Here is a 16,293-nt window from a genome sequence, read left to right on the forward strand (position 1 = left end):
GATCATCACTCTGAGACCACAGAATCCGAATCTCCCTCTCCACCCTGACTTCTGACCCAAGCCCCATCCCTGTATCTTCAGGGAAAGGGGGAGAGCCACCTGGCCATTGCCATGCCTCCAACTCATGGGTCCAAAGCTCCAGGTCAGGAACTGGGATGGGGTCCTAGAAATTACCAAGCACCACTAAGTGAACAGATGAAAAGATCAAGGTTGTCTTGCCTTCCGGCCACAAGGCAAATCAGTGACAAAGCCTCAAGGAGAACCACCTGAGCCAGTCCGTTAGTCCTTGGCCGCCTCTCGCTCCCCACAGCACAACCCAGCCCTGTCACTCACTAGTCTAGTCTCTACCCTAAAACGTTCCAGTTGCCTCCGACCCCTCCTTTCCAAGAGCTGCAGAGTGCAGTGGTGAAATGTAACAGCAAAGCCACCTCTTTCTCCAAGCCTCAGAATCCTGTCTGTGCAGTCAGAAGAATATAACCAGGGTGCCTGGGTGGCTCAGTCAGTTGAGCATCCGACTCTTGATTTCAGCTCAGGTCGTGATCTCATGGTTTGTGGGATGGAGACCCGCTCTGGGCTCTGTGCTGACAGCAGGGAGCCTGCTTGGGATTCTATCTCTCCCTCCCTCCATCTCTCTCTCTCTCTCTCTCTCTCTCTCTCTCTCTCTGCCCTTCCCTTGCTCACACAGGCACACATGCACGCTCTCTCTCAAAATAAACATTAAAAAAAAAAAAAAAGAATATAACCTGCCCCATACTCTTCACATTGAGTCCCTACCACATGCCCTGTACCCACACTTCATTTATTCTTCAGAGAGCCCTTGGTGGCAGGAAGTAAGGGTGAGTCAGTCCTGGAACGTGCCTGCTGCTAGAGAGGGCAGGCACTTGTCTCCAGTGGTCCCCTTATCACCTTCTGCCCTTTGCACGTCTGACACCTCGCTCCCAGGGCTGCCTCCGACCCCCGCCCAGATTCTCCATCACATCAGCCCGGTCATGACAGGCATCCTCACCGCCACTCCTATCACGGCCTTCTAACAAATGGTCCACAAGGGCCAGACCGGTGATTTTCAAAGTGTGGCAGTCGTTCCCCTGGGTGGCTGAGTCGGTTAAGCATCTGACTTCAGCTCAGCTCATGATCTTGCGGTCCGTGAGTTCGAGCCCCGCGTCAGGCTCTGTGCTGACAGCTCAGAGCCTGGAGCCTGCTTCGGATTCTGTGCCTCCCTCTCTCTCTGCCTCTCCCCTGCTTGTGCTCTGTCTCTCTCAACGTAACATTAAAAAATATAATAATAATCAAGAGCTTAAATAAAGGGTCACCAATACAGAACGTGTGGGAACTACTGACCAAGCCAATCATCACCCCAGCAAATCCTCGGGTCAATGACTGGCCCGTCCTGCCCTCACGACACCCCTGCTTCCCTCAGCGCTCTGCTCAAGGTGTCACCCTGGCCCGATTATACTTCTCTGGCTCTCTGTCAGCCTAAACACAAATGAGCCTTCAGGTCCATCTCCAAGTTTCTACTCAGACTCCTTTCTCCTCAACAGCACTACCTTAAAAGGCCGCATCTCACACCAGACTCACCGCAGAGGCGGTTACATACAGTCCATCTGGAAATGAAACAGACTCCTGCACACGCCAGGCAGGGAAACCTTCCTCTCGGCGAGGCAGACCTCTGCCAAGGAGAGGAGGCCTGCAGAAGGGGCTGGGCTCCACAGGGGCCACGCCCACTGTGGGTCCTCTCCCCCGAGGCCTGCTGCCAAGGGAGGCTGAGATGCCGGAACGACCAAGCGTTCACGACCTGAGCGTTCCTCAGGAGTCCCGTACGTACACTGCACATACACTGCACTTACGTCCTTCTGTATACATCGAACACTTTAATCTACTTGGAAATATGTTTTAAGTTTATTTATTTTGAGAGAGAGAGAGTCCATGTGGGAGGGAGAAGAGAGAGAGAGAGAGGGAGGAGAGAGGGAGAGAGAGAGAGAGAGAGAGAGAGAGAGAGAGAGGGGGAGAGAGACCATGTAGGAGGGACAGAGAAGAGACAGATAGAGAAAATCCTAAGCAGGCTCTACACTGTCACCGACTCGGGGCCTGATCCCACAAACTGTGAGATCAAGACCAGAGCCGAAAACAAGAGTCGGAGGCTTGACCGGCTGAGCCCCCCAGGGGCCCTCTGTTAGAAAACAGCCATGCAGGGGCTAGAGTAAATCAGTGGTTTTCGAACGGTGAAGACAACTGGAGTTTGTGCTTTGGGGGCCAGGGCAGAGCACGGGGTGGGGCGGAGCCTGGTAAGGGTGGTGTCACAGGTGACACCACAGTGTCTCCTCCTAGCCCTCACATCTGAGTTCTGTGTTCCATTTCAAGGGGCTCCGTGCCCCACTACTAAAGAAATGGTCTGAAAACTGATGGCAGAGTAGTGAACAGGCCAGATAAGCTCTTTTCCCTCTAATTTCCCCCAACATCCCTTGGAGGCCCCAAAGCAGCAGCTCCCCACGCACCTTACCGGCAGAGTACCCCCGCGGTGCCCTACGTCGTCTGGCCTTCAACTTCAAGGCCTCCTCCGCCCCCTCCCGCCAATATTAAAGCCCCAACTTAGCTCCTTCCTGGCAGCTCCACTCATCTTCAGGTTAGACAAAAAGGAAAGGAAGGAGAGACTGAAGCTCAAAGTGGCTCGGCCACCCCTGAGCACGGACACAGCCCTCTACCACCACGTCAAAGCTGCACACCGTGCCCGCAACCCGGAGGGTTGGCCTGTACCCCAGCTCCCCACCCTGGACTCCTACAAATGAGGAACACTGGGCTTTCAGCAGCGCCATGCGCACCGTCCTCCCACCCGGCAGTCTGCAGTGCTGGCGTCTGGCCTGATGTACTGATTCAAAACACAGCAGAATTAGCAGGGGACCCGGCAACTCCACGCCTCAGTCTCCAACCAGAAGAACCAAAAGGAGATGTCCAAACAAAACATATATGCGAATGTTCACAGCACCATTCACGACGGCCAAGATGTGGAAACAGCCCAAGCGTCCATCTACAGATGAACAGATAATCTAAATGTGCTATGCCCATATACTGGAATATTATTCAGCCATAAAGAAACAATGAGGTACTGATTCATGCTATCACGTGGATTAAGTCCGAAAACATGCTAAGTGCAAGAAGCCAGACAAAACACTACATATTCTAGGATTCCATTTTGATGAATATTCCGTAACAGGTAAATCCATAAGGACAGAAAGCAGACCGGTGGTTGCTGCAAATGGGGGGTGGGAAGTAACGCCTTCATAGTTACGGGTGTTCTTTAGGGACGATAAAATGTTTTAAACTACAGAGTGGCAAGGGCGCCTGGGTGGCTTAATCAATTAAGCATTCGACTTCGGCTCAAGTCATGATCTCAGGGTTCGTGAGTTCGAGCCCTGCATCAGGCTCTGTGCTGACAGCTCAGAGCCTGGAGCCTGCTTCGGTTTCTGTGTCTCCCTCTCTCTCTGCCTTCCCCCGTGCACATGCTCTCTCTCTCTCAAAAATAAACATTTAAAACATCTAAAAAAAATTATAGCAATCGTAGTGTTAGCACATTATGAATGTGCTGAATGCAACCAAATTGTACACTCCAAAATGGTTAATTTCGTGTTATGTGAATTTCACTTCAAAAAACAAAAACCCCAAACAAAACCCGCACACATGGCTCCTTAGATCCTCAGCACAGAGAGAGTGAAGGAAGGAACGCAGCTGATGGCCCGCTCTCGGTTCTCCCCTCCCACACGTCCCAACTCAGCTGCCCGCTCACCCCTCTACCCACACACATGCCCTGCAAGCCCAGCCCATGCTCAGGGCTCCTCCCAGGATTGCAGCAGCTGGAGGAAGAGGGAGAAAGTGACATTTTAAAAAACCTCTTCCCTGTTCAGTCTTGACAAGGAGCCCATGGCCGCGGGATTTTTGGAACATGACGCCATTTGTGGCAAAGGGAGGAATGCTAGAGAATGCGTGGGGACCCATTTCTGGGGCTTTGCAGGAAAGAGTCACACCCTCTCCCTTAAAAAGCAGCGCTTCCCATTAAGAAACAGGTAGGACAGGAAAGTGTGATAGGAAGGAAAAAAGAGACAGGAAATCTAAATAAGTTCAGCCCTAGCCTCATACTCCAACCCCACCCTTCCCAGCACACACGGGCAGAAACCCAACGTCCAGAAGGCCCACCTGACCCCGCTCAGGTCAGCACGGGAAAGAGTCGAAGGAGGAGGCCCAGCGTCACACTGTCTGGGTTTGCATCCCAGCTCTACCACTTACTGTATCGCCCTTGGGCGAGTTACACGACCTCTTTCCAGCTCAGGTTTCTTATCTCTCTACTTCATAAGGCCGCTGTGAATATAAATGAGTTAACCGTGGCCTGGCACACAGCAATTACTGTTAGCTACAAATGCCATCGCCTCCACAACAAATCATCCCAGAGCATGTCAACTGCTCCTTCAACTTAAGTATAAGAAAACCCCCACATCATGGGAGGCTGCATGGCCACACTGCTTGGTCCAGCTCCCCCAAAGAGGACCCCTAGGCTCACCGGGTTTCGAAGCAGGAAGGGAGCTGGAGGGACCAAGAGTCAGCAGGCTGTCTGCAAAGATGGCATCTGCCTGTTAGAAGAACGTGTTTGAGGCTCTCACAAGGAACCACTTCTACTTGTTTAGACCCTATAGAAGGGTCCCCTCGGCAGAAGGCTCCCTCCCTGGAAGGGTGTGGGATTTGTAAAGCCTGGGGACGGGGTGCGGGAAGGACACTGGAAGGACCCACCAGCTGGCTGAGGTGAGTGAATCAACACTGGTGACTAAAGGGCCAGGACGTGCCCTGGCCCGATCTCCCACCCACCTGCCCATCAATTTGGAACAAGACCTGGGCAGCCCCCTACCCTCCTCTGGCAGTTTCACCGGGCCAGGGGCACAAGGACTTTGATTCCTAGACAAGCGTCCCGGGGACACCAGCAAGAGTGTGGCTTCTCTCAGTCCTCCCCTACCTTGTTGAAGACAACCCAGGACACTTCCATGCATAGTGACTTCTGAAATCAGGATCTGCCACTGCCATTCACGGGACCTGCACTTGGGACTTCTCTGAGCTTGGCAGGGGCTCCGAGGTGGCTGCTGTGCTGGCCACTGCCCTCTAGAGCAGCCCACGTCCTCTGATAGTAAGTCTCAGGCTAATGGCACTTGGCCCCTTCACTTCCTATCCTCTACAAATTCTTAAAACCAGTTCAACCTTTACACTTTAAACATGTTCTGAAAATCAACTCCACACAAGCAAACGGACTGCGGCCTTTCCAATCCCAAGGGGCTAACGTGAGGAAGTTGCTAGGGTGGTGCCAAGCAGCTCAGCAGGAGAGGAGGCAGTCTGGGCTTTTGTTCTGTGGGCGTGGAGGTAGACAAGAAACACAGCTGGAGGGGTAGCTGTTCCACAAAACCAGGGGGGCAGGTCCCCTCTCTGGGTCTACGTTTGGAAAAACGAACCCAATTTCCTGAGCGCCCCCCATGTACGCAAACATTTACAAATTCGGCACTTACGACTTACACCACCTTCCGGCATTAATATCACAGGCAACCAAGACATGGGTAATATATAGACCCCAGTTTTCAGAGGAAGGACACAGACACTTCAACTCTGAGAAACCTGCTCCATCGGCATGAACACAGAGCCAGGACGGGAACCCAAATCTGAGCTGAAAGCCCCCACCGTCAACCATTCCATTCCCTTATGTGAGCACATTAAACGAAAAGTGGGACTGTGTCAGATTTCTAGGTCAGAGCAGGTCCCCGGCGGAAGACAAACGAACGTCTTAATCCCAGTGAGCCCTGAGGCTCCCCGCACCCCAGGTCGCTCACCAGCCCGAGTGGAGAAGCTCTGGGTGTGGCACCTGGAGACCCAGGAGACGTGGACTCTTTCTGTGGCTCAATGGAGACTCCCAGAAGTTGCTCCCCCTTCCCCTGGCCCTTTTAGCTACCGGCCAGGACCCGTAGGAGGTAAAACGCTGCATCTCAAAGGGTGCCACAAAGCCTCCCTGGTCCGTCTGTTAAAACCAGTGTTTTAGGACCTACAGAGACCAAGGACACAAGATTTCCTGATTCTGAATTCCTCTGGGGGAAAAACAGTGCTTCCCGTTCAGGGCTGTGCCAAAGGTGTGGTCACTGCCACAGACCAGCAGCCTACTGGGGGACATGGACCACCCCAAGGCTGAGAAGATTTTAGGACTTGCACGATGTCCTGCACCACTGCCCTCCCCACATTCACCCCCGTGCACCCCAGCAACTAAGGAATCCAAGTCAGGGCAAGGCCCTGTTCCTGATAGTAAAGGTTAACACTTTTTATCAAACATAGGGAGGTCAAACAGAACTTTGGAAAACCCACACTAGCCTTCCTGTGACCTAGGCAGGTCACTGAACTGGGTCTCAATGGCTCCATCTGCTAATTGGGGATGACCCCTCACCTGCTTAATTACTGGCGGGGGGGGGGGGGGGGGTGTTTAATCACCCAGCCCCTGCAGGCCTCTCCTCCCAGAGCTAGGAAGTAGAAATCCCTTAAACAGCTTTGATTTTGTCTGCAATACCCAGCCTCCTACAGAAATAGCACCAAGTGAACAAGTCAAAGTGGCCTTCCCAAGAAGAGGGAAGACAGGTTCCTGGTCTCACAAAGGCGGCATGGGAACCACATGGAACCAGGTTCCATATCACAGCTCCATTGCTAGGCAGCTCAGTGACCTCGGACAGACAACCCGACCTCTCTGAAACTCAACATCTCCTCCTCTACAGATGACCAAGCTGCCGAGAGCGGAACGAGACTGTGGCATACGACACGATGCAAAACAATGGAGGCTCAGGGAACCTGGGTGGCTCAGTCAGTTAAGTGTCTGACTTCAGCTCAGGTCACGATCTCATGGCTCGTGAGTTCGAGCCCCACGTCAGGCTCTGTGCTGACAGTTCGGAGCCTGAAGCCTGCTTCACATTTTGTGTCTCCCTCTCTCTCTATCCACCCCCTCCTCCCGCCAAGGCTCTGACGCACGCGCACTCTCTGAAAAATGAATAAACGTTAAAAAAAGATTAAACAACCACACAAACAATGGAGGCTCAGGAGGGTCTGATGTACCCATCTTATTGCAAACTGCCCCGAAGACGGGGCAGGTCACCATCCAGCACCGTGTGCAAACATCAAGCTGAACATAAAGGGAGAAAGGAGCTGGAAGGGTTACAGGCTCCAGGCAAAAACCAGGCTGTGGTTTCAAGTGAACTAGGATGACCCTGACTGAGAAAACCAGCGAGTGGTTTGGAAGATTCCAGTTCCAGTCTCCAGAGACAAAATGCCAGCGAATCAACCCACTGGCTCTCTTGCCCCCAAAGGAAGTGATAACATAAAGGGAGCGGTGGGGCTGGGCATTCACGGGTTCCAGGCCGGAGCAGCTGTGAAACTGTCCACAGATGATCCTACGGAACCCTAAACTGCTAAAACAGGAGGAACCACAAAGTCTAGGGCACTTTTCAAACCTGCCCCTCACAGCCTCTGGAGATGACCAGAGGACCCACGGGTGAGAAGCAGAGGTGGCTGAGAGGCCAAGCTGCAGGCTCCAACCTCGTATCACCCAGAACCGTGTCACTTTTTCTGTTTCACATAGGGCATTTCCACAGAAGATTCCTTGGGGTGAAAGGCTCTGCGATTTACTGTACCTTTGAAAACTAATGACCTGGTCCAACTGTGCCATTTCTGATGGGCAAGTGAGGCTCTGAGAGGGAGTTCCTAATGATAAAAGAAAAGCCCGTTTTCTCAGGTTAGATACTTCTAAATCAGCATCCAGCGCTCTCCACCCCTCTCCTGTGCCTCCCCCCCTCCCCAACCCAGTATTAGGATGTTGGCAGTAGGATATTACCTCCCTCTTGTCTCTTTTCCCTCGTTGCAAGACTCTCTGGTCTCTTTCAAGACTAAATGGCAGCTTGGGAACAATTTAAAGATAAACATTCCAAGTCAAATTTCTTTATTTCAGCTAAACAGCATCAGGGTTCTAGTAATCAGGAAACAGCCCAAACAAAGACTATTCCCCACACGACAGGCCGTCAGCATGCTTCCTGGAATATTAATTACCACAAAGGGGGTTCAGCAACCTCCACAGGCCCGGCCAGCACCCTCCATCCATTCCATTAGTAGACCACTCCCTGTACACAGAATGGGGGCACCAGCTTTATAGGTGGGAAACCGAGGCTCAGAGAATGTAAGTGACCTTCCTGGGTCACCCTGCACATCTGTGCCAAGAATAGAACACAGGTCTTCGATTGTAGTCCTTCTGTGTGGCTAAGGAAAAAGAACTCGGAAAGGTCAAGTAGCAGGCTAGAACACAGGGAAAAAAGCAACTAGAATATAGCTGCAAAACACTCACAAATACAAAGGGCTGTGTCAGAATGCAGTCACGGCGCCCAGTGGGAGGGGGCCGGGAGGGGGCACGCCAGTTTACCCCCCAGGCTCTCACTGGCACCCTCCTCCCTTCTGCTTCTGGAGGGAGAGTGAGGGCCGGAGCCCCAGAGCTCTCAAACACCACTAAAAGGAGTCAGCAAGACGTGACGTTCGAAGAAAGAACCCTCAAAAGTTGGCAAGAGACACCAAGCGGAGGACACAAACAGGAGTAACAGGAGGAGAGAACTGTTCCAGGAATCCTCAACGCAGGCTGTTGGCACAACACCCCGAAGGGGGAGGACCCCCCCCCCCCCCCGCCCGGGCACGGCCTTTACACTCTGTGCCTCCCCCGAGGGTCTCAAGGGCCTAGCTGTGGGCCCGGCTGCCCCATCCAACACTGTCCAACGCTGCCAGCACCAGCCCCGTGTGGCCAGAGCTCCCAGAAAGTGGCTAGCCTGAACCAAAAGGTGCCGTAGAGGTAAAAGAATAACTTCTTCATATGTTGAAAGGATAATACTTTGGATTTGTTAGGCTAAATAAGATAGAATTAAAATGAATTTCACCTATTTCTTTTTACCTTTTTTAACGTGGCACGTAGACAATTTTAACCCACAAATGTGGCTCACATTATAGTTCTATTGGACAGGGCTGGTCTACCCCACAGGCCAAATCTAGCCACTAGCTGGTTTTAAGGCCCCCAAACCACGAACGGCTTTCACGATTCTAATTGATTATACAAGTACCTTCATAAACTCCTCCATTTTGCCTATTGGCCTACAAACCCTAAAGCTTTTACCATCTGGCCCTTTAAGAAAGAGTTGTTTAATCCCCAGGTCTAGACCCTAAACACAATCAGATATGCACTCCAGTGACACAAGGAGCAGAGGGCAGGTTTGGGATACGCATGTGCGTGTGTTATCCTTGCACACTCAGTTTTAAAAATGAAGGTAAAAGCCACATAACATAAAATTAACCATTTCAAAGTGAACGAGTCAGTGACATTCAGTACATTCACAATGTTAGGCAAACAGCATCTCTATCTAGTTCTAAAACATTTCATCACCTCCCACAAAGAGAACCCCAATCCCATCTGCAGGCACTCCTCTCTCCCCCTTCCCCCAGGACTCCGGCAACCACTAATGTGTCTTCCCTTTCCACGTATTTACCTATTCTGGACATTTCACGTAAACGGAACCGTGCGGTATCTTTGTGCCTGGTTCTTTCATGGAACACATTTTCGACAGTCAGTCAGATCGCAGCATGGCCAGTACTTCGTCCCATTTTTATAACTGAATAGCCCATGATCTGGATCTCCCAAAATCTGTTTACCCATTCACCCACTGACGGAAATCCAGGTTGCTGCTACCTTTGGCTGTTATGAGTAGCGCTATCGCAGACGTACGCATGAACGTATTTGTTTGAATACCTGTTCCCGATTACTTTGGATATACTTAGGAGTGGAATCACTGGGTCATGCGGTAAGTCTTTTGAGGGAATGCCGAACTATTTTCCACAATGGTCGCACCATTCTCCATTCCCATGAGCAATGCATGAGGTTCTAATTTCTCCACATCCACACCAACACTTACTACCATCCCTTTTTTCATACAGCCATCCTAGTGGGGGTGCAGTAATACCTCACTGTGGTTTTGATTTGCATTTCCATAACAACTGATGACACTGACCATCTTTTCCTGTGTTTGTTGGCCCTTTGTAAGGTCTGGGATTTTTACATACCCCCTGCCAAACACTCTACCGATGTGCACTTAAATGATAAATCTTCTGAAAAGGATGAGCATGAAAGCTCCCCGTTGCTTATGAGACAAATGTTAAGTGAAATAAAGAAGTTCCAGGCCCTAGTTCTTTTTTTTTTTTTTAATTTTTTTTTTTTTAACATTTATTTATTTTTGAGACAGAGAGAGAGAGCATGAACAGGGGAGGGTCAGAGGAAGAGGGAGACATAGAATCTGAAACAGGCTCCAGGCTCCGAGCTGTCAGCACAGAGCCTGATGCGGGGCTCGAACCCACAGACCGCGAGATCATGACCTGAGCCGAAGCCAGACGCTTAACCGACTGAGCCACCCAGGCGCCCCTGGGCCCTAGAACTTCTAAGAATGTCACAGGAATAAAGGGAAATCATGATTTACGGAGACCAAGTCCTGGCACGCCCACCTGTGTCTGGGACTCCCACCCCAAGCCCCCAGCACCCCTGGCAGTGGAGGGCAGCACAGTGAGGGGCACCATGAGACCGAGAGGGCTGAGAGGAGACGCAGGAGGGCTGGAAGGGGCCTGGTGGAGACCAAGACCAACCTCCTCATTCTCCGGACGGGAAAATCGAGGCCCGAGGAGAGAAAACAACCCAGCCAAGGTCCTGCAACAAAACAGCAGTAGAGGCAACTAGAACTTAAGTTCAGATGCAGGACTCCTTCCACAAAAGGCACGCTTAAAATCGTACAAGTCGGTAGGAGAATGAGACATCACATCAGGTCAAGAGCCACCACCAACCCCAGAAACCCACACTAAGGCTGGGAAGGGGATGTAGAAGCCAAGAACCCTGGGCTCCAGACCTTCTGGTCCCACTAACCACCAACCCCTGTAATTCACCTCCTTTCCCCACCTGCTTCCCTTGTTTTACTCTAAGTGGCTTCCTGAGTGACTGACTGCACTCACTCCCCGGACTCCAGAATTCCTACCCAGCCCACACCACTCATCGAATCACCTACTTGCCTGAATGGGTGACTGCACCTAAGAACCAAACCGGACCTCCATCCCGATGAGGTCAAATTTACGTATTAATTTTGTTTCCTCCCCACCCCACAAATCTACTCCCAGCCTGTTATTCTCAATCTTTGTAAAAGGTACTGTTATCCACCCAGGTCTTCTCAATCCCCACCTCCAATCAACCTCCAATAATATCCTGTCCCTAGTGTCTGATGGCTCCTTCCATCCTGGCCAACACGGACCTGGAGAAGACCTTTACTGTAATTTACCTGGATGATTCAAGACAGTCTTTTAGAGCTTCTGCTTTAGGCCAAAATTATTTTCCTAAAACACAAGTCTGATGGATTAGAAAGTTATGCATAAAAATAACTACAGGGGAAGTACAAGTATCTGAGACTTTATCATCTTGAAAACAAGACCTTCATAAGCATGAGATTAAAACTACAAGCTAAAAAGGAAACACGGAAATTTAACTGCATTCATATTTAAAACTATCACTTAAAAAAGAGAAAAAGAGAAATGCAGGGAGAAAATACCTGCAATATATGACAGGTTCAGATTAATATCTAGAGAAGGGGACAGCAAACTATAGTTTATAGGCCAAATCCTTCCAGCTGCCTGTATTTGTAACTTTGTAAATTCAGTTTTATTAGAAACAGCGATACCCCCAGTTTACGTATTGTCTAAAGTGGCCTTGCACTGCGGCTTTTGCACTACAATGACAAAGTTGTGTAGTCGCTACAAAGATCACATGGCCCACACTGCTAAAATATTAACTATCTGGCCTTCTAGAGAGGGAGTCCATGGACCCCTGACCTAGGATATATACAGAAAGCTCCTACAAACCAGTTTGGGGGAGGAGGAGAAGGCGGGGAAATTGACCCAACAGAAAAACATATGAATGGGCAGTCAACATAAGAAACAAAACACATGTAATAAATATTATAAAAAGAGGCTTAACCTCACAGGTAATTAGGGAAATTATTAAAGAACTAAATCGTTTTGATAACTTCCAATCCTGGCAATGGTATGACACAGCCTTTTTTGGAAGGCAATTTAGTAATATCTGTTAAAAAAATTCAATGTGCTTGATGTCAACCCAGCCATTCTATTTTTAGCTATCTGCCCCCAGAGGAATACTTGCATTCGTGCACGCACACACACCCAAAAGCATTTAGAAAACTGTTTGCTGAAGCATTCACAGGCTGTAACAAACCCAGAAGTAACCTTGCTGTCCATCAATAAGGGAATGGTTAAACTATGGCACATCCCTGATGGCGTAATATGCAAAATAATTTTGGTGTATTTATACGTCACACCATGAAAAGAGCTGTAAGACACATCATTAAGCAGCAAAAAAAAAAAAAAAAAAAAAAGATGTTCCTGAACAAATACATATATAGTTTAAATACATATATCATTTAGGTTAAATAAAGGTTTTAACTGTGTATTCAAGTCCATATGCATATAGAGAAACACACAGGACTGAAGGCTAAATGCCTTAAAAAGGGGGGTGGCCACAATGATCACTGATCTATCTTCCAGCCTTGAAGGTCTAAAATAAGCGAGGGCAGGGAGGGGCAGCAGGAAGCAGGGCCTTGGGGGAGACTGATGGGAACCAATTGGCTGAGGTTTTCTAATGGAGCCAAGAGGATGAGAGTAAGGCTGGGGGAGGCCGGATGCAGAGAGAAGCAGCTAACGCTGCTGGCAACAGCCCTGCATCTCCCTCCTTCTCTTTTCAAGAGCAGTTTCTTCCTGAAAGATCCCAGGAGGTGGAAGACTGGCCTAATCTCTCCCTGCACAAATAACCCCACTCATTATTTCAGAAACTACCATCCCAGTTGTGCCCTGGAGGACTCAGGCCTGTTTTAAAATCCACAACTGAACCGTGAATACAGTTGAAGAGTAAAGTACTCCAAATATGCAACACTCTCTCTTGATCCAATTAATAATCAACAGAATTTAAAAAAAAAAAAAGAATTTAACAGATTCAGTTCAGATACGCAGATCCTATTCTAGTTTATCTAAGCTTCAGAACCAGAAAACAGTCCTTATGAGGTGTAAACATCCAATCTACCAATTTTGGCAGTTGCCTGGAATAACCAGAAAACTCTCTCAGAACAACCCTTGCCAAACCCATAAAATTCCTAAATCCAGGTGTACTATTCCGTAGGTGATTTTTGTTTGTTTAATTGTTAAGAGTTTAATAAGATACCATTCTTTGCTTTTCATAGGGTGAGAGAGGTAAGCCAGGGATCCCTACTCCCAAATTTTAGAGAAGGAAATGGAACTATACAGAGACAAAAGAACTTATTCAAGGTCACACAGCTGAAAGTGACAGCGAAGACAGAAGAAAGGTCTCCTGACTCCTGGCCCAAGTCCATCCTCACCACATCAACTGCTTCCCCCCAAAAAAGGCATCCAGTTGAGAAGACGGGAGTCACCCTTAAAAGCCCACCCCTGAACATCTTACCAGGAAGCTGAGTTCTACTCTTCCCAAACTGACCTGGCCCTTCTATCCTAAAAATCTATGACTTTGCAGCCATGAGTGTTTGGTTAAGCTTTTGGTTTTGGATGAAAGGAGTCTTTTCTGGCTGTTGGGATTCTGCTCTCAGAGAAAGACACCATGTCTCAGGCCATAACCCCGGCCCTGCCACCCCACTCTGGTCTGCCATGTAAACAAGTCAAACCCTGTGAGTACTTAAGTAGCATTAAAAACAGCCAGGCTGTACACTTCAAAGCAATGTTTTCCATCTAAGGGGTTCTTCTGCAAAAGGAGTGGCTGCAACTAGGTCACACCGGACCGGAATGTGAAGGGAGGTCCCCTGGCCTCATTGGGGGATGAGAGAAAGCTCCGAAGAGGACTGAGACTGGGGGAGAGGCAAAAAGGGGCCACAGATACAGCCCAAGGGGATGCAGACAGGGCTTGATCAGGAAATCCAAGGAATCTGCTTGGCCCAAAGACTTCCAAGTACTCCAAAGAGATCCTGAGGATTCTCTGGTACACTGGGAGGTACTCCAAAGAATCCCGGGGATCCAGAGGATTCTCTGGTACACTGGGAGCTCAGAGAGGAGCAACCAGGGCAGGGGTACCCAAAGGCCAGTGGGGACTGCAGCCCAACTTCTTAGGGAGCTGTTACGACACAAATTCCTTCATCTCCTAGATCATCCCAGGAATGGGGCTCCAGGACTCTGTATTTTTAGAATGTGACTCTGATGCAGGTTTGGAAGCCGCTGAACTAGTCCACAGCCCTCATATGGCAGACAAGGCCGTGGGAAGTGAACGGACTTTGCACGCAGGTCTCCTCATCCCTAGCCAAGCGACCAAGAGAGCTGGGAGAAAAGGGTGGGGAGAGGAGCCCCCAGCTCTCCCATCAACAAAAAGCCCTCTAGTTCAAGTTCAAGCGCCAAGACCCTCCTCCTCAGACTTGAGGACCATTCACCTCTCTCCCATCACTGACAGCGACAATGATTCAGAAAACGGACAAGCTGGGTCTGACAGGAGGGAAGCCCACAGTCCACCCCGACCGTCCTGCTCCTCTGGCCTCTCTGGGTAGAGAAGTCAAAGTCGGATCCTAAAACAGACTCTATGGGGGGTACTGCGAAGCAGCAAGCAATCCCCAAGCGCTTTGTTCCTCCTAAGAAAAACCAGGCATTTTTGAGTCACCCAAAAAGCATGAATCACACGGCAGGGCTATGGGAACGGGAAAGGATGTTATTTTTCGGCATACTTGAGGATTTTCCCTTTGTCCCGGCTCTATCAATACACTTCCCGCTCCCTCCCTCTCCCCCCCCGCCCCCATCTCCATCTTCACCACCCTCCCCAGGACTCATGTACATTCTCTCTGCTCCGTTTTTATTTTCCCCAGGATCCTTCAGACGCACCCCCACCCCCGCCTGCCTCGGGAACTGGGCAACGTCCGCTCTCCTTTCCAGAGAAGGATGGTGGTCTCACCGGCGTCTGAACTGGGGGGAGGCGGCCAGCGCCCCCTGCGAGCCACTCTCGCCCGCCTCGGCCGACTGCCTGCAGCACCTAGCGGGGCGACTGCGCCCCCGGAAACTTCCAGCCCAAGGGGGCCGCCGGGGGTCTGGGGGCCGCCCAGCGCGGGGCCCGGGTCTCCGCCTCGCGGTCGACCCCGGGACCCCCACCCGCTCACCTGCGTCAAGTCCTCGTCGTTGAGCAGATGCGACTCGCGGGGCTTAAAGCAGTTCTGACACTTGCTCTTGTTGAAGATGTTGGCCTGGAATTTCCTACACGGGTTCTCCTTGGCCGCCGACATGGTCGGCGCGGCGGCGGCACAGGCCCGGCGGCCCGGCCCGGCCCGGCGCGCGCTCCGCGGCGGACGGCGGACGGCGGCGGGCTGGCGGCGGCACCATGCACGGCGGGCTCAAGCCGGGCTCAGCGCGGGCGCCGAGGCATGCCCCCGCCGGCCAGCCGCCTCACAGCCGGGCCGCGGACGCAGGCCCGGCCGCGGCCGGAGCGCGCGCCCCCGGCGGTCAGGGCGGCCTCGCGGGCCCCGGGACGCGAGCGGGGCCTCTCCTCGCACGACGGCGCTGCGCTGCACGGCGCGCCGGGGCACCTCGGCGCCGAGCCCCGCGCCCGGGCCCTTAAAGAGCTCGCAGTCCCCGCCGCCCGCCCGCACAGCCGCCGCCCGGCCTCCGCGGGCCCATGGACGCGGCCTCCCGGGCCCGCTGCCTCCCCGCGCTCCGGCCCGCCTCCCAGGCGCCGGGTAGTTGCCGGTCCCCGGGGTCGGTCCCCGCCGCCACAGCTGCCCTCGGCGCCCAGCGGCCGCAGCAAATGGTAGCGGAGCGCCTCGCGCACTCCCGGGGCGGGGCAGGCGGGTGGGCGCGCGGGCGGGCGGGCGGGGGAGGAGGGAGCGATAGGGGCAGCGCGCGGGGAGGGGCCACGCCCTCCACGCGATCGGCAGCGCCTCCGGCCAATGGGAGGGGAGCGCTCCAGCTAACAAAGAAAACCCTCGGCCAATGGAAATCGGAGGCGGGGACAAAGGGTAGCCGGGCGCAAGGTAACTTGTGTAGGCGAAGGAAGGTGGGGGCGCCGGGATGGGACGTTCAGGTTTGGTGGACTGGCGCCGGAGCTGGCTGGGTCCTGACAGCTGCACGGGCTGGGGCGGGGGCTCGCGGGGGAAGGGGCGGAGCCGACCTCCCGGC

General features: G+C 52.0%; 1 protein-coding gene across 3 annotated transcripts in view; it reads right to left on the reverse strand.

Annotated features, from left to right (window-relative positions):
• LOC122206718 (myosin phosphatase Rho interacting protein) overlaps positions 1 to 15,436 on the reverse strand; it is a 154,106-nt gene extending 138,670 nt beyond the window's left edge. For all 3 annotated transcript variants that reach the window (XM_042916158.1, XM_042916160.1, XM_042916159.1), the window contains exon 1: positions 15,282 to 15,436. In XM_042916158.1, the coding sequence (XP_042772092.1) occupies positions 15,282 to 15,404 (123 nt within the window). In that variant the 5' untranslated portion in view covers positions 15,405 to 15,436. The remainder of the gene's footprint in view (positions 1 to 15,281) is intronic.
• Between the last annotated feature and the right edge of the window lie 857 nt (positions 15,437 to 16,293).

Source organism: Panthera leo, chromosome E1 (genome assembly GCF_018350215.1).
Source record: "Panthera leo isolate Ple1 chromosome E1, P.leo_Ple1_pat1.1, whole genome shotgun sequence".
Lineage (NCBI taxonomy): Eukaryota > Metazoa > Chordata > Mammalia > Carnivora > Felidae > Panthera > Panthera leo.